The 24,802-nt window shown below is 36.3% G+C and overlaps 1 protein-coding gene across 1 annotated transcript in view; it reads right to left on the minus strand.

Moving 5' to 3' along the window:
• Positions 1 to 813: 813 nt before the first annotated feature.
• Positions 814 to 24,802, minus strand: part of FBXO33 (F-box protein 33) — a 29,245-nt gene continuing 5,256 nt past the window's right edge. Inside the window, exons 2-4 of the mRNA XM_002916459.3 lie at positions 5,470 to 5,580; positions 4,248 to 4,933; positions 814 to 2,853 (exon numbers count right to left, since the gene is read on the minus strand). Coding sequence (XP_002916505.3) covers positions 2,582 to 2,853; positions 4,248 to 4,933; positions 5,470 to 5,580 — 1,069 coding nt within the window. The 3' untranslated portion in view covers positions 814 to 2,581. The remainder of the gene's footprint in view (positions 2,854 to 4,247; positions 4,934 to 5,469; positions 5,581 to 24,802) is intronic.

Here is a 24,802-nt window from a genome sequence, read left to right on the forward strand (position 1 = left end):
AGTTAGATAGCCTAGGCAACAAGGAAGCACTAGGTATAATGACAGTTGCTTGTGAACACCAAATTATTACAAGGTGAGGAGGCAGTGTCTGGAAGAAGAGTCAGTGTATGGAATGATTAAGGAAAGATAGATGAAGGAAAAGAGCTATTTTTTATCTTATAACTGATAGCTGTTTCTCTCAACAACCAAGAACAGAAATTACAAAGCCAAACTACAGCAATAAAGGAGTTTATGAACTGTTGAAAACTGGCATACTGAAGTATTTTGCATCCAGTATAGGAATTGTAAAAAGTTCTTTTAGTCTATAAATTATGTTTTACCGTAATGTTCTAAATGCATATTACACTTGGGTTTTGTGCTAACCAGTTTATTGTTTGCTTTTAAGTTTGTACTTTGCCAAAGTTAGTCAAAAAAATTAAAACCCTTCAAACTACTTAACCTAAGACTTTTTTTTTTTTTAAGATGTATTTGAGAGAGAGAGACAGAGCAAGTGAATGAACGGGGGAGGAGGGACAGAGGGAGAGGGAGAGAGAATCTCAAGCAGACTCCCCGCTGAGCATGGCACCCGACTCGGGGCTCAATCTCATGACCCTGAGAGATCATGACCTGAGCCGAAATCAAGAGTCAGATGCTTAACTGACTGTACCACCCAGGTGCTCCTAACCTAGGACTTTTTATGAAACATTCCCAAATTTAAGCTTTGCTGTACCAGACTAGAATAGTAGCTAACATGATTATACATGATATAAGGATTATTACAGTTTAACACTAAAAGTTTTCATGCTGTGTATACAATAAAATATATTACAATGGTCACTTTTTAATGCTTTATTCATTGATTAAAAGAATATACATTTAACATAAACCATACAACATCAGTCATCAGGTCAAACATTCAGCTGGTTTCCTTACAGTTTCTGTCAGGATTTATTTTATCTGATCACATTTATAAGATAAAATCTCACCACATCTGGCATTTACACACACTGTGCCAGTGGATTCACACTACTGATGTACATATAAAATCCTCATGGTATGTGCTCACTGGAGACAAAACAGTGCACACCTGTCAAAAGGTCATTTTATATAAGATGGTAAAACCATTTGTAAAATACATATAAACTTTTTCCATAAATAGAATCATATCTGGACATCTGTTGCATAAATTGTGTTTCCAAAGCTTACAATAGAGCAGCCAGGTCTCAGCACTGCTGGGCACCCACGTTGGCTACTTACTTTATTATTGCAGACTGTCCTTTAACATTAAATGCACAACATTCGTACCACTTAAAACTGGGGTCAGGTGGAAGTCTCACAGAGACCACGTCTGTACCGCGGTTGCCCTGAAACAGTTAAGTCGGCTTTTAAAGCCTCTCAGATATAACAAGGTTTTAAAACATACTTCATGGAATGTTCTTCATGTATCATAGCAGCTCATACCTGTGATAGAACAAGCTTTCAGTTTTTCCTTTCTTTCCTTTACATTCACTATTCACAGTGAAACAGGTGCATGGTTTTTTTTTCTTTTTTTTTGTTTTGTTTTTTCAGAGTTCTGAGGTTGCTGACTGAGCCACAGCACAGCTGTGTACCACAGGTCGAAATTCGACCTTAAATATTACAATCTAGCAGTATCTGGCTGGCCAGAGTGGGCCGGCCCCTGCCAGCATGTGGGCACTTCTTCAGTTAAGTCTATTCTTTGGCAGCTGACACGCGCGCTGACAGAGAAAAATCCAGTGACTTGTTGCTAGGGATTTCACGACTAATGTTTGTTTGCAAGCATGTGTGTTTACAACTCTGCTTTTTGATTTTCTTTTAAGGAGGTGTTACCCTGGAATACAGTTTCTTCCTCCACTATTTGAAATCTGGGCTAAAAAGCTAACTTGAATGTATAATGTAATTGATGAATAAAATTGATATAGTTTAAAAAAAAGTCTAACAATTTGAGTATTCATGTTTATGTAAATGCATTTTTTTAAAAAAGGATTAAGCAGTGTTCTAACCTAGTATTATACAAAATTGAGAATGGTAATTGGTGATATCAACTATTATATATGTAATGAAAGTTAGTCTTGGCTTTCCTGTTAAAGGTAACTCATTTGGGATCATACTGTCCTCCCTTCTTCCGTTTCAAATAAAAATTAATGAAATGCTACCAGAAGCATGAATGCAGTGCATTGCATACAAATCCAACAGGCTATGGATATATATCTATATATGTATAAAAATATTTTGGCTCCTGAGCTCTGAACTCTGACACACAAAGAATAAAAACATCAAAAGGCAGAGTAACTCAGTGAAAAATAAAAGTTAGCCAGCAACCTCAGACAACCTTCGGTTCTATGTCCTTAAGGTTTGATAACAAGTCCATTAACCGTGAAAGCCCTATGCATTGTCACTTTGAACTTCTAAACCAATACCCGACTACGTTCTTTGATCAAGAAGTAGAATATACATATATAATTCTATAAAGCTAATACTGATTAAACACGGCACAAAGGGATTAATTCACACTACTGAAAAAAAAAACATAATAGGACCCTACTTGCATATGTAACCACAGGAATTGTACATTAAAAAAAAGCTAAATGTCTTCGCTGAAGCTTTGCATCTCTCTGTAAAAATGACGATTTGGTTCAGTGAAGACACTGAGTGATTCGATGTCCATGACCGCGTGCCAAGGTTGACCCAGGCCCAGGGACACCTGCTCAATAAGGTTATGCACTGGATCCACATCCTGGTCGGCCAGTTCACCTTGGTCAAAATCAATGCTTTCTTCAGTGACTTCAAGTACTTTTAGATCAGAGCCACGAAGACGAGCAATGGCAATGAGGTTGTGCGCCCACACTGTGTAACCTTCAAAATAAACAAAAGATAAGCACTGTCATTTCCTTGCATTTTGTCTATTTGATAAGTTAGTCTTTTCCGCAAACTTGTATCTCACTGACCCCTTTGGTCCTTTTCCTTTAAAAATATTCAGAGATTGGAAAAGGAAGTATGATTGTTTAACTCAAAAAAAAAAAAAAAAAGACTAAGTCTGATACTATTTCCAACAACATCACTGTGGCTGGTGAATTGGGAGGTGCTGTAATCCTATTCCATCAGTACATGTAGTGAGACTGAAGACATTTAAAGTAAAACTTTATAGCTCTGGATAGTGCTGTATCATAAAAAACAAATTTGTATTTTATATATATATGTATCCATTAACAATACATAGGAAACATTTTTAGTGAGTAAAAAATCCTCTCCTGTGATGCTTCACAGACCACAGTTAAGAAGTGACACTTTAAACTGTTAATTGCCAGTAGAAAATATGTAAAGTATGAAACAGTCATGGATTACCTCTGGGAAGGAATAAAGGGGAATGGGTATAGGGGCTTTAGCTGTATCTAACATTCTAACATCTTATTTTGTATTTCTTAAAAAAAGAAAAAAAAGCTTAGATTGGCTGGAATTAACCTTTCATATATAGTGTTGAGTAATCTTCTAATAAGCTGAAATGCATTTCTTTGCTGTTACCTCTGATAACTAGCCAAATTATAAATCAAAACTTGAAAAGCAAGACATACGCTTTCCTGCACTAATGCAGGCTAAAAAATTAATTTAAAAAATAAAGAAACAAAACTAATAGAGTTTAAGACATTCATATAGTCTATTTCGTATTCTGTAAATGTCTTACATGTTCCAGAAAAGGAAGAAAATGTTCTAATTTGTCAGAATAGCAACTGTCTCCAAATGAGAATGGTTAACATTAAGATGAAAGGCACCAGTAAGAAAAAAGCATATACCCAACCAATGGAATCAGCATTTAAAAAAATTTACAAATTAATATGTTAATATCTAGAATCTAAAAGATGAGACAGCAAGAAAAATCATACTTTCTCTTCCTTCTGTATTATGTTTTTAAGAGATCTTGTGATTAGAGGAAGAAATATATCTTATTCAAGTAGATATATATGTTTTCTTAGATAGATAAATTAATTTCAAATGCCATTCTCAGGAAATACCATCAATCCCACGGTTGAAGAAAAAGTAACATGGAAGCCAGAACAGAACACTTAGAGTAGAAATATGACTTTCTACTTGTAAGTGGTATATCTTTTAAATTACTAAGAAGTATAAAAACCTGCATTTCAACCTGTTAGAAGATTACTCAACACTACAGATGTCAGTGCTATCTTTTTGCTGGTTTAAAATGTTTTAGATGTAATATAAATAACAAATTAAACTAAACAAAAATCACCTACCATGAATTGCCAGGAGAGAGAGCTTTGTACACCTCCAAGCTAATAAAACCAACGGATCTTCATTTCGGTTGTCACTAAGATCTGGAAAACCAGACGTGTCAATCACATCATTCATTAATATAAAGTGAGTGAGGAACTTATCATACTGCCTGGATATAAGATCAACAATTGCTCCTGAAACACAAGTGATGTAGCTGTCAAAATGAATCCTCTCTAGTGGTATACTGGGTTTCAGAATCTTTAACATATCTTCACTCTTGATATCAAAGGCCATTATGTAGACCCGAAGGCTGGTGCTCTTTCGTGACAAGGCTTTCCAATGCTCGTCATTTGGCATGTTCTCCAGAGACTTGTGCATCACGGAAACATTGTGGACCAGGAGAGACAGTCGCTGCAAAGGCACATGGTTGCTATCGGTTAAGACTCTTGCCATCTCAGCTGTAAAGTCACAGAAATCCAGGGCAAGTGAGCGCAGATTCACGAATCGCTCCAGTTCAACTGTGGTGATAAGGGTGCTGTTACCAGGAATATTGTTGTCCAGCAAGCTCAGGTGCTCCATGGTGTTGGCAATTGAGTTTGAGAGAGATGACAGTGATGTTGGGGTTACTATTTCCAGCATAAACCCACAGGACAGCCATTTCAGTTGCCTACTATTACTCAGTATTTCTTCAAACAGCTGCTGAATTCTGTAAGGGAAACACATGCCACAATGATCCTGTTAACATTCAGTGCTAATCTTTTAACACTCACTTTTGAAACTGGGCAATGAAATGGCATGCAATGCTGAGATCCATTTTCTCCCAGTTAATTTCTATCCAACCCACAAGTAATATTATCATAAATATCACTAAAATTCACATTAAAATATAATGAATAAACTGTTAAACACATGGATATATTAAACATATAAAAATATGTTCTTCACCCAAGGAAAGCAGCATTTTGTACCAGCATGGTAGAAAAGATTGATGACATACAATTTATGTTACAGTGAAGGCAAGTAGAGAAGTAACAGTTTTAAATAGCAATAATTACCCAGCAAGTTCTTTGTCTTAAAGATTTATGATGTGGAACAGCATATTTCATAGTTAGAACATTTTCAATTTACAGGACATACATGTTCTTTTTAGAAAAAATCTCACTCTGATTATATTTACAATTTCTCAGAAAAAACTAAAATTATTATTAATATAAGCCCGCTTCCACTAACTATATAACTTACTGTTTAATTTTTTTGCCATCAGGATCCACCTTGCTGAGGTATGTATTTGACAAACTTCCTTGCTGTTGTAGAACACTTATGTCTCCAAAAAGGCTAAACTTCTGGAGGTTCCTGCAAGAAAAGTAATTTAAAATAACTAACTAAATAATATATAAACATATAAATATTAAAAATAGAAATGTAAAAGGGATATCTACAAAAGTTTCTACCTTATAACTCACTTAAGATCCAATTAAGTACTTTCAGATTGCTTTTTACATACAATGAAAAGCAACATAATACAGGAGAAATAGCAAAAGCTTTACAGAATGAGGACTGAGTATAAAGCTTAGTTCAGAAACTCAGTATTTTAATGACCATGGAAAAATGTTCATTCATTGTTCTCCTGATTTTATTTAGTTGTCTGTGTTCTCTTACGTGTAACTGAGCTTCTCTGACATGATTACTTTGAATTATTTATCAGGCAATTCACAGATCTCTATTTCCCTGGGGCTGGTTACTGGAGCTTTATTAGTTTCCTTTAGTGGTTCCACGTTTGCCTGATTTTTAATGATCTATGTAGCCTTGAATTGGTGTCTGCATTTAGAGGAACAAACACCTCTTCCAATTTTTATAGACAGGTTTCTGCAGCTAAAGATTTCCGATTGGGTCTCCAGACTGATGAGATTGCCTCTAGGACCACAGTCAAGTTGGGCTGAGGCCAGGTCACATGGCTGCTGCTGGGCCTGCACTGGAATCTATGGTTTGAGGACCCCATAACCAGACATTTGGGCAGGCGTGGATCCTGTGTGGTCTCCTGGTGGATAGGATTGCCTCTGAGTTCTTGGTCAGTAGGGCTGGTGCCGGGACAAGGTCTGCTATTAGGTCCACAGACAGCCGGCCCGTTACTAGGTGTGTGGGCAGGAGTGGTTTCTGCCAGATCCCCAGGAAGGCCCCTGTTCTGCCACTGGGTGGGTCCCAGGGAGGACAGGAGTGCCCAGGATTGCAGCTGGGAGGGGCCAGAACTGAGCGTCAGGGTCCGTAGCTGCTACCAGATTCTGTAGGCCTGTCTCTGGGGGCACTGACAGGTATGCCATCTGCTGGGTTTCTAGATGTGTGCGACTGCCCTAGTCCATGGCTGAATGAGGACGGAATGCGTTCACAGGGCTGCTTCAGGCTCCATTTAGACCAATGTTGGTGGGTCTGCCCTCGGGCACAACTAGGTATCTCCCAACAGGTTCCTGGGTAAGTAGGAATGCTTCTCGGTCACAGGTGTACACAGACTTGAATTTTGTACTGCCTTGATTAAAAATCCCTAAGGGATTACATCCCTACTGGCTATAAGAAAAAGGCAAATGACTAGCTTGATAAAATGAGATCCTTCAAAATGTGGTTCAAAAAAAGCTATACTGGGCTATTTACTATTTATTTTTTAAGATTTTATTTTTATTTCTTTGACAGAAAGAGAGGGAGAGAGATAGAGAACACAAGCAGGGGGAATGGGAGAGGGAGAAGCAGGCTTCCCACTGAGAAGAGAGCCCGATGAGGGGACTGATCCCAGGACCCTGGGATCATGACCTGAGCCAAAGGCAGACACTTAACCGACTGAGCCACCCAGGTGCCCCTACTTACTATTTTTTAAATGTAACATCATTCCCTCTCCTGGTCTGCCTGGTAAACCTCTATTCAGCCTTCTATACCTGAATGCCACCTACTCTATTAAAGCCTTTTCTGAGTCAATTTTCTCAGCCTCTGTAGATTTAGTGATTCCATGGGACTTTGTAAAATGCTTTTATTAAACTAATATACTTTACTGTGATTTGTTACCTAACTTTCTCATGAGAAGGGTAAACTCCCGTTTCTTATAAGTACCTAGCAATTTTGGCACAAGATAGGCGTTCAATGAGTATCTGTTAAACAAATGAATACTTTGGGAAGGTAAGTTCAAGAGTTACCTAAATAGAAACTAATCAAGACCATAATATATATGAAAACAACGGGAAATAGATACATAAGGGGAGGTGGGCATGGGATAGATTTTGGATAATCACATCATATGGAGAACTAAATCTGCCTTAAAGGGGAAAAAAAGACTAAGTAAAAGGTTAGCACCTCAAAGAGCTTAGAAACACTTCTTCATATATTTCCACAGAATAGTAAGGTGGTAAATACCAGATGAGTAGAAAACATTTCACTAAATTTACTACCAAGATGCCCCCATGAAAGTATTTAATTATTTATTAAAAGATATTGATAAAAAATCTTTTCACAAATGAAAAGACTTTTTAAAAGGGGCCCATGATTGATGGGAACCAACCTGAGTTATTAATATCATAGTAGTAATATTCTTCCTATCATATTCTAAATCTGCATCATTCAGTATAGGAAATATAGCTACTAAAAATACTTGAAATGTGGGTAGTCAGAACTGAGATGTGCTCTAAATATAAAAAAACATTTAGAAGACTTAATACAAAAAATATAAAATCTCATTAAATTTTTTATATTGATCACTAATGATAAGGTAATATTTGGATATACTGGCTTACATATATTTAAAATAATTTCATCATTTCTTTTTACTTTTTAATGTGGCTACTAGAAAAATTTAAATTACATGTGTGGTTTATATTGTATTTTTATTGAACAGTGCTGCTCTAAAGAATATAATGTGCATATTCTAGTTTTTTGGTTAGCTTCATTTAAAAAAAGTAGTTGAAAATGTTATCCATAATTTAAAAAAAATGTTATCCATAATTAAAAAAAACCCCCTACAACCCCAAACACATCTTGATTACACTGCTAATGTATGTTGCAGATATTATAAAGTACACATAATGTAGATAATATTACCCAAAAACCAACTTCAAAATTTCACTACAAAATTGTATATGAAATATTTTGTCCATTCATTTTAAGTCCCATATCATACTTATCCCTCCCCAGTCCAATAGCTTTCCCTAGCTGGAATCTATTTACCAAGTAATGCTCATTGCTAAGCTCACAGTGTTAAGTAATGATGCTCCAAAACGTTAAATATTACATTTGCTTGGCACAAATATTTAAGTATCTATAATTCTTTTTCACATACTATCCACACTGGTCTGAATGAAATACTTAGTGTCACTTATTGAGACAACCAACATAAACCACATTATAATCAGCGAGAATAATGTTATCCAAATTTTTAAAGGGTTGCTCAGGAGAAATAAAAGTGGTGTTGATAGAGCACTGAGTGAGAAATCAAGTGTCCAAAATGCAAAAAATCTACTGACTGCAGTTTTCTTATTTGTGAAATAAAAGTTTTTAAGTTACTTAAAAAGGCAAAAACCTATCACATTAGCAACACCTAATTTTTTTCTAAACATGATGATACTTTAGTCATATCATTTGAAATCTTGCACACGAAAGTAGGTAAAAGGAGAAGCAAAATTAAGTACATTTATGTTAGGACCAACACTTAATTTATTTTGGGCCTAGAGTGCTGAGTATTTGTCAATTTTGTTGGCAAGTTTTCAAATTCTAAGAAAAGGACTTTTCTATCAAAAATGTCACTTTTCAATCAACCCAAGTCACAGCTATCAACCACCAGCACCACCACCAGCACCACCACCACAATGTTAAGTTATATGGAGTTTCCTAGTTTTTGGTGGAAATAAAAATGTTTTACTTTGGAAATTCTTAAAGAACTTTGTCACATATACAGTGTTTTATTATCCTCAAAAAATCCTAGCACACCTTTTCTCTACAAAAATGCTGGATTGTCTACTGTCTTCTTAGTTAACCTCTCAAAGAAAATAAGGCCTCTTAAATTTGGCACTTTAAGATGGTTTTTATGTTGTTGTTGTTTTGGTATTGTTCACATTAGCTCACAAGATAATCTAAGGATTTTTAAAAGACAATTTACTTTTATATTTTCAGGCTGTATTTTTTTGGTAAAACCTTCATTAATACCTAGGTAAAAATCTAAGCAAATGGGCAAATTTAATTTACTTTGTTGGGTTCTTTCACAGATAACTTAGTATATAAGATTAACTTAATAATGGAAGTCTTACGTATTTTCTATTTTTATTTGAGAAAACCACTTTATTTATTGACGTTAATAAACATACAGTGTTATAGGGTTCCAGGTATACAATATAACAATTCAACATTTCTATATATTACTTAGTACGCTCATCACAATAAGTGCGCTCTTAGCCCCCTTTGTCTATTTCACCCATCCCTCTACTCACTTGCCCTCTGGCAACCACCAGTTTGTTTTCTGTATTTAAGAGTCTGGGGTTTTTTGTTTGTCTTTTTTACTTTGTTCATTTGTTTTGTTTCTTAAATTACACATATTGGTGAAATCATGGTATGTGTCTTTCTGTCTTATTTCACTTTGCATTATACCCTCTAGCTCCCTCCATGTTGCAAATGGCAGAGCTCATTCTTTTTTATGGCTGAGTATGTGTGTGTGCATCACTTCTTTATCCATTCATCTATTAATGGGGCACTTGAGTTGCTTACATGTCTTGGTTATTGCAAATAATGCTGCAATAAACACAGGGCTGCATGTATCTTTTTAATTTGTGTTTTCATTTTCTTTGGATAAATACCGAGTAGTGGAATTACTGGATCATATGGTAATTCTACTTTTAATTTTTTTTTTTTTAATTTCTTTATTCGACAGAGATAGAGACAGCCAGCGAGAGAGGGAACACAAGCAGGGGGAGTGGGAGAGGAAGAAGCAGGCTCATAGAGGAAGAGCCTGATGTGGGGCTCGATCCCACAACGCCGGGATCACGCCCTGAGCCGAAGGCAGACGCTTAACCGCTGTGCCACCCAGGCGCCCCTCTACTTTTAATTTTTAAAGGAACTTCCATGCTTCTTTTTCTCCACATGCTCACCAACACTTGTTATTTCTTGTTCTTTTGAGTCTAGCTTTTCTGACAGGGGCAAGGTGATTATCTCATTGTGATTTTGACTTGCATTTCCCTGACAATTAGTATCTGTTAGCCACTTGTATGTCTTCTTTGGAGAAATGTCTATTCAGGTCCTCTGCCCATTTTTCAATTAGATTATTTGGGCTTTTTTTGGTGTTGAGTTGAATAAATTCTTTTTATATTTTGAATATTAACCCCTTATCAAATGTATCATTTGAAAATATCTTCTTCCATACAGTAGGCTGCCTTTTTGTTCTGTTGGTTTCACTATGCAAAAGCTTTTTGGTGTTGTCCCAAAAAATAGTTTATTTTTTGTTTCCCTTGCCTGAGAAGATGTATCTTGAAAATTGTTTCTGTGGCTGAAAAGAAATTACTGCCTATATTTTCTTCTAGGAGTTTTATGGTTTCAGGTCTTACACTTATAAATCCATTTTGAGTATATTTTTGTGTATGGTCTAAGAAAGTGATCCAGTTCCATTCTTTTTCATGCAGCTGTCCAGCTTTCCCAGCACCATTTGCTGAAGAGACTATCTTTTCCCCATTGTATATTCTTGTCCTGCTTTGTTGAAGATTAATTGACCATAAAATCATGGGTTTATTTCTGGGCTCTCTGTCCTGTTCCATTGATCTACATGTCTCTTTTTGTGCCAACAGCATATTGTTTGGATTACTACAGCTTTGTAGTATATCTTGAATTCTGGGATTGTGATACTTCCAGCTTTGTTATTCTTTCTCAAGATTGCTTTGGCTATTCGGGTTCTTTTGTGATTCCATACAAACTTTAGTAGTATTTGTTCTAATTCTGTGAAAAATACTGTTGGTGTTTTGATAGGGGTTGCATTAACCTGTAGATTGTTTTCAGTAGCATGGACATTTTAACAATATTGGCTTTTTTTTTTTTTTTTAGTGAAGAAGTCTTCTTAGCTTCTGACTAGGAGCCCTTTGCTTATGAAAATATTGATAAATGCAAAGAAGTACAACTGAAGTTGAGGGTCATTTGTTTCAGACTCCAGTTGGGAATGGGTGGAAAGCATGTAAAACTTACAATTTTTTGTTGTTGTTGTTGTTTATTAAGAGTACAGTCATAATTAAATCCTGGCATTTTTAAATCCGATTTTTTTTTCTTCAAATAAAACCAACTAATTCTTCCTTTTATGGTCTAATACACAAAGTGTCTGCAATATAAACAATTTTAGGGCTAATCATCCTTTCGGTTATGGAGTTTACTTCTCTGAAAACAAATTGTCAGAAGATGCTTTATTGATATAATCGTCTTTTAAAGCAGAATTTTTAACATATATATACACCTATCTTTTAAAATTTATTTTTAGAACAATTTAGATTCATAGCAAAACTGATCAAAAGTACAGATTTCCCAAATACTCCTTATCCCCACACATGAATAACCTCCCCCATTATCTACATCACTCAACATAATGGTACACTTTTTAACAAGGATGAACTTACTCTGACACATCATAATCACCCAAAGTCCACAGTTCAACTTAGGGCTCACTCTTAGTGTCATACATTCTATAGCTTTGGACAAATATCTATTCAGGTACTCTGCCCACTTTTTAATTGGATTTTTTTAATTTGGTGTTGAATTGTATTAAGTTCTTTATATATAATTTTGGATATTAAACCCTTGTCAGATAGATCATGTAGAAACACCTTCTCTCATTCAGTAGGTTGTCTTTTTGTTTTCTTGATGGCTTCCTTTGCTGTGCAAAGCTTTTTATTTTGATGTAGTCCCAATAATTTATTTTTGCCTTTATTCCTTTGCCTTAGGAGACATATCTAGAAAAATGTTGCTATGGCTGATGTTAGAGAAATTACTGCTTGTGTTCTCTTCTAAGATTTTTATGGTTTCAGGGGCGCCTGGGTGGCACAGCGGTTAAGCGTCTGCCTTCGGCTCAGGGCGTGATCCCGGTGTTATGGGATCGCCCCACATCAGGCTCCTCCACTATGAGCCTGCTTCTTCCTCTCCCACTCCCCCTGCTTGTGTTCCCTCTCTCGCTGGCTGTCTCTATCTCTGTCAAATAAATAAATAAAATCTTAAAAAAAAAAAAAAAACAAAAAAAAAGATTTTTATGGTTTCAGGTCTCACATTTAGGTCTTTAATTCATTTTGAGTTTATTTTTGTGTATGATGTGACAAAGTAGTCCAGTTTCATTCTTTTGCATGTAGATGACCAGTTTTCCCAACACCGTTTGTTGAAAAGACTATCTTTTTATCACTGAATATTCTTTCCTGCTTTGTTGAAGGTTAATTGAGCATATAGTGGTGGGTTTATTTATGGGTTTTCTATTCTGTTCCATTATCTATGTGTCTGTTTTTGTGCCAGTACCATACTGTTTTGATTATATAATTACTTTGTATTATAACTTGAATTCTGGAATTGTGATACCTCCAACTTTGTTATTCTTTCTCAGGATTGCTTTGGCTATTCAGGGTCTTTTGTGGTTTGATACAAATTTTAGTATTATTCTAGTTCTGTGAAAAATACTGTTGGTGTTTTGATAGGGATTGCATTAACCTGTAGATTGCTTTGGGTAATACAAACATATTGACAATATTAATTCATCTAATCAATGAGCTTGGAGTACCTTTCCATTTCTTTGAGTCATTTTCAATTTCTTTCATCAGTGTTTTATAGTTTTTAGAGTATAGCTCTTTCACTTCTTTGGTTAATTTTATTCCTATGCTTTTTATTCTTATTGATGCAACTGTAAATGGCGCTGTTTTTTAAAATTTCTTTCTCCAATTTCATTGTTAGTGTATAGAAATGCTACCAATTTCTGGGTATTAATTTTATATCCTGCCACTTTACTCAATTCATTTAGTACTTCTAGTAGTTTTTTGATGGAATCTTTAGGATTTTCTTTGTATAGCATCATGTTGTCTGCAAGTAGTGACAGTTTAACTTGTTCTTTACCAATATGAATGCCTCATTTCTTTTTCTTGTCTGATTGTTATGGCTAGGATTTTTAGTACTATGTTGGAGAAAAGTGGTGAGAGTGGACCCTCTTATCTTGTTCCTGACCTTAGAGGGAAAGCTCCCAGTTTTTCACCACTGAGGCTGATGTTAGCTGTAGGCTTTTCAAATATGGCCTTTATTATGTTGAGGTATGTTCCCTCTAACACTGTTTTGTTGAAAGTTTTTTTTTTTTTTTTAATCATGAATGGATATTGAATCTTGTCAAGTGCTTTTTCTGCATCTATTGAAATGATCATATGACTTTTATCCTTCATTTTGTGATGTGGTATATGATGGTATTGATTTGCAAATACTGAACCATCTTTGCATCCCGGGAAAAATCTCACCTGATTGTGGTGAATGATCTTTTGAATGTACTGTTGTATGCAGTTTGCTAATATTTTGCAGAGGATATCTGCACCTAGGTTCATCAAGGATACTAGCCTGTAGTTTCCTTTTTCTGTGCTGTCTGTCTGGGACTGGTATTAGACTAATGCTGGCATTATAGAATATATTTGGAAATTTTCCTTCCTCTTCTTTTTTTTTTAATACTCTGAGAATAGGTATTAACTCTTTTTTAAATGTCCTGGTAGAATTCGCCTGTGAATCCTTGTGGTCCCGGACTTTTATTCTTTGATTGTTTTTGAATACTGGTTAAATTTCATTACTTGTAATCAGGCTTATCAGATTTTTAAATTTCTTTCTGGTTCAGTTTTGGAAGATTATGTGCTTCTAGGAATTTATCCATTTCCTTTAGGCTGTCCAATTTGTTGGCATATAACTGTTTATAGTATTCACTTATAATCTTTTGTGTTTCTGTGGGATGATTATTACTTTTCCTCTCTCATTTCTTTAATTTTTTCTCTCATTTCTGATTTTATTTATTTGGGTCCTTTTCTTTGTTTCTTAATGAGTTTGGTTACAGGTCAATCTTGTTTATCTTTTCCAAGAACCAACTCTTGGTTTCCTTGAGTCTTTCTTTTCTTTCTTTCCTTCTTCCCTTCCTTCCTTCCCCCTTTTCTTTTCTTTTCTCTTTTTTCTTTCTCTCCTTCCTTCCTTCCTTCCTTCCTTCCTTCCTTCCTTCCTTCCTTTCTCCCTTCCTCTCTCTCTGTCATTTACATCTGCCCTGACCTTTATTTCTTTTCTTCTACTCACCTTGGGTTTTGTTCTTCTCTTTCTAGTTCCTTTAGGCATAAGATCAATCATTTGAATTTTTTCTTGTTTCTTATTTCTTAGGACTGTATTGCTATATACTTCCCTCTTAAAACTGCTTTTGATGTGTCCCAGAGATTTTGGACTATTGTGTTTTCATTTTCATTTGTCATCATGTATTTTCTGATTTCTTCGATTGTTTCATTGACCCACTGGCTGTTCAGTGTCATGCTGTTTAGTCTCCACATGTTTGTGGGTTTTCCTGTTTTTTTCCTTGTGCTTCATTGCTAGGTTTATACTCATGTGTTGGAAAAGATGTTTGGTATGATTTCAATTTTCTTAAATTTATTGAGACTTGTTTTATGGCCCAATATGTGATCTATTCTGGACAATGTTCTATTTACACTTGAAAAGGATGTGTATTCTGTTGTTTTTGGATGGAATGTTCTGTGTATATCTGTTATGTCCAGCTGGTCCAATATGTTATTCAAAGACATTGCTTCCTTACAGGGTTGCCTGGGTGGCACAGTTGGTTAAATGTTCAATTCTTGGTTTCAGCTCAGGTCATCATCTCAGGGTCATGAGATCAAACTCCATGTAAGGCTCTGTGCTCAACAGAGTCTGCTTGAGATTCTCTCTCCCTTTCCCTCTGCCCCACCTCCCCCCGCCCCGCTCATGTGCAGTCTCTAAATACATAAAATCTTTAAATCAAAACAAAAACAGACATTTCCTTATTAATTTTGTCTGAATGATCCATCCATTGATGTATTAATGTCCTCTACTGTTATTGTATTACTGTTATTTTCTCTCTTTATGTCCATTAATATTTGCTTCATGTATTTAGGTGCTCCAATATCAGGTCCACAGATATTTACAATTGTTATATCTTCTTGATGGATTGATTCCTTTATCATCACTATGTAATACCCTTCTTTGTCTCTTGTTACAATCTTTGTTTTAAAGTCTGTTTTGTCTGATGTAAGTATTGCTACTCCAGCTTCTTTTTTTTTTTTTTATAAGATTTTATTGATTTACTTGAGAGAGAGTGAGAGCCAGGGTGAGAGAGAGGGAGAAGCAGACTCCCCACTGAGCAGGGAGCCTGACGCAGGGCTCGAACCCAGGACCCTGAAATCATGACTTGAGCTGAAGGCAGATGCTTAACCGACTGAGCCACCCAAGCACCCCTCTCTCTTTATCTTTAACCTTTGATATTTTGATTATTTTGTGCTGTGGTGTGGACCTCCTTGAGTTCATCTTGTTTGGAACTCTGCTTCTTGGACTTCGATGTCTATTTCTCTCCCTAGGTTAGGGGTTTTCAGATATTATTTCTTCAAGTAAGTTTCTACACCTTTCTCTTTTTCTTCTTCTGGGACCCCTATAATGTGAACATTTGTTCATTTGATTTTAAGAGATCTCTTTATCCTATTTAAAAAATTTTTTTAATTTTAAAAATTATTTTTTCCCCTCTTTTTGATGTTCAGCTTGTGTGCTTTCTATTATCTTGTCTTCCAGATTGCTGATATGTTCTTCTGCAACCTCTAAACTACTGTTGATTCCCTCCAGGAAAAACACAAAAACAAACACTGACAACTCAATGGCAGCTTTCAAATATATTCTGTTGAAATCAGATTATAGATCATATAGCGAAGCCAAGAAAACTGCATATAGTCTCCAGGTGGCTCACTTCTGTTTCAGATGGTAAAAATGGGACTGAAAAGAACATCTGGCAACAACACTAGAATAGAATATACTAAACCATGGCAATAAACAGATGCCTCATTTTGAGGCCATGAGATAATACCAGTAACAAGGGAATTGTGCCACATAATCCTTTTACTTAAATATGAAATCTGTGACCTACTTTTATTTATTTAGTTTATTTATTCATTTATTTGTTATTGAATCAGCAAATGACCTAAAGAAATAAACAGGGTTCTTTCCTGCACAATGTCCATAACATGCACTTTCTCAAAAGGCATGTAATAAAGACATACTGGGAAAAAATTACAGTTGGTTACAAAGTTTTCTTTCATCTCAATTCTTCAAATTAGTTTAGCTCTGTTCCTAAGGTAATATTAATAGGATACAACCTACTTAGTATTACCAGTCCCCCTTACAACACATCTTAGCTCTTTTTTTTTTTTTTAAGATTTATTTATTTATTTGAAAGAGTGGGAAAGAGAGTGTGCATGAGTGCGTGCACGAGTAGGGGGAGGGGTAGGGAAGAGGGAGAAGCAGACTGCCTGTGGAGCAGGAAGCCCGATGATGATCACAGGACCGTGGAATTATAACCTGAACTGAAGGCAGATGTTTAACTGACTGAGCCACCCAGGTGCCCCTGCAACACATCTTAGATGTGTTGTGAAAGCACAAAACCATAAACAATGTTTGCTAATCAATCCCCTGAACCATGCAATAGGCTATACTAACTGCCAAAAGAGAATGAATTTCTTTAACCTAATTGCATTCTTCTTTAATCCTATTTCAAAAAGCCATCAGTTTTAGATCTAGAGCTGTCAGATTATTAAGTACTTACAACTTAGAAACTCAGCCTATAGACTGCTCTCCTACTCTTTGTTCATTCAATTATTAAAATATGTATAATGTGTCAATGACGTGAAGAGTTATGGCAGTTAAGCTTCCAGTGTCCATGAGTTTAGTCTCTTGGCATAGAAATAGAGGTTTTAGGGGCGCCTGGGAGGCACAGCGGTTAAGCGTCTGCCTTCGGCTCAGGGCGTGATCCCGGCGTTATGGGATTGAGCCCCACGTCAGGCTTCTCCGCTAGGAGCCTGCTTCTTCCTCTCCCACTCCCCCTGCTTGTGTTCCCTCTCTCGCTGGCTGTCTTTATCTCTGTCAAATAAATGAATAAAATCTTAAAAAAAAAAAAGAAATAGAGGTTTTAGGAGGACTCATTTAAAAAAACATTGGATGAGAATAAGGAATTATTAATTACTTTGTTAATGTGTATTAATGGCATTGTGTTTATATTTTAAAGAGTCCATAATTTTCAGAGCTTTATACTGAACTGTGTAGTGTAAAATGACATTGATATCTTGGATTTGCTTTAAAATGCTTCAGTAAAGATAAAATAGTGCAAATGTGGCAAAATCCTTAAATTACTGAATCTGGGTGATAGGTTGGTTCATCGTGTCTAGTTTTTCTATCTGTTAAAAAGTTTCGTTAAAAAAATTAGAAAACCAGGCAGTCATTTCTCCGTATAACTGGCAAGTTCACTTAACTATTCTGTGGTTCAGTTTCAGCATTGGTAAAATAGCAACAATAATGACACCTACCCTTATTGTTGTTTAATACTGTTGCTTCTTGGGGAAACTAGTTTAACATTTTAGGGGTTGTTAAGAACACATCTACTCAGCTCTCTGCAGTGCTGGCAATACACGTGGACCTTACCCAGCCCCATGATTGTTGCGGTGACTCTAACTGGAGTTTGGTATCAGGAAGGTGATGGCTTGAGAAGGTGGGTCTAAGCTATGGAAGATCAAAGTCTCTTGCCTCAGGTGACTACCCTTCTTCTTAGCCTTGAAACCAAAACTGTCCTTTTGAGGTTTCTAAGAGTGAGATTCTGATTCTTTTTTCAAGTAACTAGCAACATCTGAATAAAAGGTAGCTCAGTTCTGCCCTTGTTTCCTCCCCTTTTCCTTGTCCACTGAAGAGATGTAATAGAAGAGAACACATGAGGAATGTCTGGGTAAGAAAACAGAGTTATCTGGGCTTATGGTTACAAATGACAAGACCAGTAATTTGGGGCAAAGAATCCTTGTGCAGAGTACTACCTGCTTCTTCCTTTCCACTTAGTCCCACCATCTTGAGCCCGTAACTCATATGAGGGCCAGACTTAAGCAAATTCATAGAAGTAATGGGTTTATATGAAGCAGGAAATGAGGGAGGAGAAAAGAGGGAAAGGAATATTCCAAGTGACTGCAGGAAGACCAGGAAGTTTCTGGAGCAATTCAACACTGACCCAAATTTACATAAGGCTTATATGAACAGGGCACTGTTTGAAGTACTTTGTGGTACAAGGGGCTAAATAGCAAAGATAAGCCATGTTTTAAAAAAAACAAACTGTTCAAACCCTAGGTATTTTCTTTTTTTTAAAAAAGTATAAATCATTAACACAAAAGGAAAGTACAATGAATAAAAACAGCCAATGGAAAAATAGTTTTAGACATATTTAGGGAGTAATTAAAAGGGCAATGTAATATTAAACGATTACATCTAATTTTTTATACTAACATTCTATTTCTAGAAGGCCTCCAGATAAAAATTCAGAATCAGACTACTCATCACTTTCACTGCTCCCACACTTGTCCACAGCACCATCATCCCTTGCCTGGATTACTGCAAAGGCCTCCTGACCCAGCCTGTTGCTTCTTCCCTTGTCCTGCTACAAATTTCCCAACACAGCATCTGGAATATTCCTTTTTTTTTTTAATCCTTTAATTTGAGTATAGCTAACACACAATGTTACATTAGTTTCTGGTGTACAAAACAGATTCAACTTCTCTATACATCATGTTGTGCTCACCACGAGTGTAGCTACCATCTGTCAACATACAATGCTATTGCAGTATCATTGACTATATTCCCTATGCTGTACCTTTTATTCCCATGACTTATTCATTCCGTAACTGGAAGTCTGTATCTCCTATTCCTCTTTACCCATTTTGTCCATCCCCCCCCCATCCACCTTCCCTCTGGCAACCATCAGTTTGTTCTGTTAGAATGTTCCTTTCGAAATATTAGATCCTGTCACTCCTCAGTTCACAACTTTTTCACGGCTCCGCATCTCACCCAGAGTAAAAGTCAAGTCCTTACAAGAGCCTAATAAAGGGCTACTGATTTCTCCTTCCTCTTCCCCTTTATGTAGTAGGTCGTGTTCTACATCCCAAGGCATTTCCTGCTATTTTACTTAACCATGCATCTGGTCAAAGTCCCATAGTAGAGCTCCTCCACTTATTGCTACTTATTCTAGGAATCACTTCCCAGAGAGACACAGAAGGCTGCTCCCTCCCTACTTTTCTCAACGGGTTGTGTGCACTTATCTTTTCAATAATAGTTTCAATATACATATAATTTTCATATACATATTTAAGTTGTATGTTGTGCAGCATGTACACTGTAAATATATTAAAATTCCACTGAAAAGAGTTATCTTTTTACCTTTTAGCATAAAAATTTCCCTATGAATTAAACAACCATCACAACTTTTGATAGCCTTTTATAAAAACCTATACATATACAGGCACTGTGGGTCTGGGTCTAGACCACCACAATAAAGCTACTATTGTAATAAAGCCAAGTCAAAATGAATTTTTTGGTTTCCCAGTCAGTGCATATACAAGTTATTTTTATACTATGTTGTAGACTATCACGTGTACAACAGCATCATGTCTAAGTGTACATGACTGAATTAAAAAATACTTTATTGCTAAAAACCCATCATCTGAGCTTTCACCGTTAAAAAAAAATTTTTTTTTATTTTTTACTCATGGAGGCTCTTAACTCCATGTTGATGGCTGCTGACTAATCAGAACGGTGGCCGCTGAAGGATGGGGTGAGGTGGCAATTTCTTAAAATAAGACAATAAAGTTTGCCACATCAACTGACTCTTCCTTTCAGGAATATTTTTCTGTAGCATACAAGGCTGTTTGATAGCATTTTACCCACAATGGAGTCAATCCTCTCAAACCATCCTGCTGCTTTATCAACTAACTTTATGTAATATTCCAAATCTTTTGTTGTCATTTCAATAATCATCACAGCATCTTCACTAGGAGTAGATTAAATATCAAGAAACCACTCTCTTTGCCCATCCGTAAGAAGCAGCTCCTCATTCATTAAGTTTGATCATGAGATTACAGTAATTCAGTCACATCTTCAAGCTCCATTTCTACTTCTGGTTCTCTTGTTATTTTTCCATCATATCTGCAGTTACTATCTCTACTGAAATCCTGAACCCCTCAAAATCATCCATGAGGATTGGAGTTAAGTTTTCCAAACTCCTTTGATGTTGGTATTTTGACTTCTTCAAGTGAACTATGATTCTTCTTAATGACATCTAGAATGGTGATTCTTTTCCAGAGGTTTTCAATTTACTTTGCCCAGATTATCAGAAGAATCACGATTTATGATAGCGATAGCCTTACAATATGTATTTCTTGAATAATAATACTTGAAAGTCAAAATTACTCCTCGATCCAAGGGTTACAGAATGGATGTTGTGCTAGCAGTCATTGTACAGCTCCATCGGAGCTCTTGGGTGAACAGGTGCATTGTCATAAGCTATAATTTTAAAAGGATTTTTTTTTTTTTCTGAGCAGTAAGTAGGTCTAAACAGTAGGCTCAAAATATTCAGTAAACCATGTTGTAAATGGATGTGCTGTCATCCAGGCTTTGTTGTTCCATTTATAGAGCAAAGGCAGAGTAGATTTAGCATAATTCTTAAGGGCCCTATGATTTTGGGAATAGTCAGTGAGCACTGTTTTCAACTTAAAGTCACCAGTTGCATTAGCTCCTAATAAAAGAGTCCACCTGTCTTTTGAAGCTTTGAAGTGAAGCATTGACTTCTCCTCCCTAGCTATTAAAGTCCTAGATGGCATCTTCTTCCAACAGTAGGCTGTTTTGTCTATATTGAAAAGCTGTTGCTTAGTGTAGCCATCTTCATTAATTATCTTAGCCAGATCTTTTGGATAACTTGCTACAGCTTCTGTACCAGCAATTACTGCTTCACCTTGTATCTTGATGTTATGGAGATGACTTCTTTCCTTAAACCTCATGAACCAACTTCTGCTAGCTTCAAACTTTTTTCTGTAGCTTCCTCACCTCTTTCAGCCTTCACAGAACTGAAAAGAGTTAGGGCCTTGCTCTGGATTAGGCTTTGGCTTAAGGGAATGTTGTGGCTGGTTTGATCTTCTATCCAGACCGGTAAAACTTTCTCTGTATTGGCAATAAGGCTGTTCCACTTATCATCTGTGTGTTCCCTGGGGTAGCACTTTTTATTTATTTATTTATTTATTTATTTATTTATTTATTTATGACAGAGAGAGCATGAGCTAAGGGAGAGGCGGAAGTAGACTCCCCACTGAGCAAGGGGCTCAATCCCAGGGGGCTCAATCCCAGGACCCCGGGATCATGACCCAAGCCAAAGCCAGATGCTTAACTGACTGAGCCACCGAGATGCCCCAGCACTTTTAATTTCCTTTAAGAATGTTTCTTTTGAATTCACAAACTTTGCTATTTGCCACAGGAAGTCTAGCTTTTGGCCTATCTCGGCCTTTGACATGCCTTCCTCACTAAGCTTGATAATTTTTAGCTTCTGATTTAAAGTGAGAGACATGTGACTCTTCCTGTCACTTGAGTCCATCTCAAAATTATTAACTGGCCTAATTTCAATATTTTTGTGTCTCAGGGTCTAAGAGAGGCCTGAGGAGAAGGAATGGCCGCTCACTGGAGCAGTCAGAACACAACACTTACTGATTAAGTTTGCTATCTTATGTGGAAATGGTTTGTGGCACCCCAAAATCATTACAGTAGTAACATCAAAGATCACTGACCACAGATCACCATACAAATCTAATAATAATGAAAAAATTTAAAATACTGTGGGAATTACCAACATATGACACAGAGACACAAAGTGAGCAAGTACTGTTGGAAAAATGGTGTCCACAGACTCGCTCGATACAGGGTTGTCACAAAATGTCAACTTGCAAAAAAACTTATGTGCCAAGTGTAATAAAGCAAAGCACAATAAAACAAGGTATGCCTGTGGTATTCACTGGTTAGTTTGGGCAATTCTTTGAACAAAATATTAACCACCTATGAGCCTAAGAAATATTCCTTAAGTTCTAACTACAAAAGGCTCAAGACCTTTCATCTTTTTCTGGGATTCTGCTGGACTGTTTAATATAACTGGAACCAAAAGTTTGTGATCTTGGTCATAATGACCTTGTTCTCTCTTTTGTGGTTCAGAATGGGGGAACTTTATCTGTGGCAGTAACTTTATTTATTTATTTATTTTTTTAAAGATTTTATTTATTTATTTGACAGAGATAGAGACAGCCAGCGAGAGAGGGAACACAAGCAGGGGGAGTGGGAGAGGAAGAAGCAGGCTCATAGCAGAGGAGCCCGATGTGGGGCTCGATCCTACAACGCCGGGATCATGCCCTGAGCTGAAGGCAGACGCTTAACTGCTGTGCCACCCAGGTGCCCCAATGTGGCAGTAACTTTAGCATGTTTCTTTCTATTTCAGAGGATCCAAAATTATTTCTTTGATGTAATAAATAGTATCAGTGGACAACTGTAAAACACAGCCACCCTGAATTAAAGTTCATATAGCCAAGTCTAGTTACCTATGGAAAAGTTACATACAGGAAAACTGGCTACTTTAAAAGAATGTTCTTAAAAAGGTTAAAATCTTTCCCAAGTGCTGTAAAGGAGCTCATTAAATGTAATGTTTTCATTTTCTAAGCTGGTAAAAGCTAAAATAATCTACATCATTACGAGAAATTCTTTCAGGTCAATTCTACTCTTAGTCCATGTTGAATACTAAGTGTGTTTACATCCACATAACACTTTTGATAATGTATTTCCTCCTCTCACAAATGCTAATGAATGACCACAGCCAAATGAAACAAACAAAAACAAACACTTTAGAGAAATATTGTCCAATAGAACTTTCTGCCATGATGGCAAAATTCTGTTCCATGCTGTCTAATAATGGTAGCCACCAGCCACATGTGGCTATTGAGCACTTGAAATGTGGCTACTGTGACTGACTCATCTTTAATTTTATTTAAGAAATTAAAAATTCAAAAGTTATATGTGACTAGTGGCTACCAAATTGTACAGCACAATTTCAGGGACCAGAATAGGTCATCGGCTTCTCACGGTATTCCTTATTAGTCTTATTAGGATCTGGTAACTAAAATCTCCTAGCATTTGGTTTACGACTCACTTAATAACCTTTTAAGGATCACCATCATCCTCTATTCCCAGAGATTACACAAAAAAAAGTTTACATAAGACTGATATTTAAAATTATCGAACATGCTATTAAAAGATCATTTTAACAATACTAACGACAAGAAAACTGAGTGATTCTTACAGAGTAATGATGGAAAAATATTTGATTCTCCCTTTTCACTACATCCAAGCATCAAGTCCTTTGTCTCTACTTTCAAAATATATTTTAAATCTATCTACTTTTCTTCATCTCCACTGTCTCCACCATACTCTAAGCTACCATCTCTGTCTAGATTATTGTTAACAGTTTCCCAAGCTTCCCTGCGTCTTCTCTTCTTCCCTCTTACAATTCATTCGTTACACAGCACCCAGAGTGTCTTAAAATGCAAATTAGATCACATTACTCTTGCCCTTAAATATTTTTCAGTGATTTCTTCAATGCTTAGAATAAGCATAGAATAGAATGCTTAGCTCAAACTTCATTCCACAAACCCACATAACCAATCCCATCCCTTCCTCCTACATCTCAAAGCATCATGACACCCCTCCCACTTTCATTCTCATGGTTCTGCCATACTTTCTTTTCTACTGCTCCAACAGAGTAAAAATTTGTCTGGCCCAAGGTCTTGGTGCTAGTGGTTTTTGTTTTTTTTTTCCTGCTTAAAATGCTATTTGCTCAGCTCTTCAGATGAGTGACTTGTGTCATTCACATTGCAGCTCAAATGCCCTTTTCAGACATGTTTTCCTTCACTACTCTAATGTTGCCACCTAGTCACTATTACGGTCTTCTTTCATTTTCACAACTGAAACAATCTTTCTTTCATTTATTTACTTGTTTCTTTCCTTCCCCTCTAGAATGTTGACTCCATGAGAATGGGAAGTTTGTCTTCACTGCTTGGCACATAGTAGGCTCTCAATATTTGGAGGAAAAAAAACAGGTATTTTATAACTACCATTTTAGGCCCTAAATACATTGATCAAGTTGGGTGAGCCCTTTCAAGAATGCCTCAGAACTAACACATTAAAATGGAAATAATTTAATCACTTCACCCAAAAGCTTACTTCACAGCTTCATTTAACACAGAAAAAATAATATTTTACTTTAACAGTCTTTTGCTGAGTTTTATTTCATATCCTCCATCTATCAGTTCTTAGTTATTGTAAGAATGTACCTATGGACTAGAGAGAACGCTAATTCTTCTCAGCAGCCCTCCCAGAAGGCTAGTTTCTTTAACAAGTTAGAATCTCTTCCTTTCTCAATGACCTATGGAACCACCTTGTATCATCAGTTTTAAGGTAAGGAGTCTGTTGGATA

Source organism: Ailuropoda melanoleuca, chromosome 20 (assembly GCF_002007445.2).
Source record: "Ailuropoda melanoleuca isolate Jingjing chromosome 20, ASM200744v2, whole genome shotgun sequence".
NCBI lineage: Eukaryota > Metazoa > Chordata > Mammalia > Carnivora > Ursidae > Ailuropoda > Ailuropoda melanoleuca.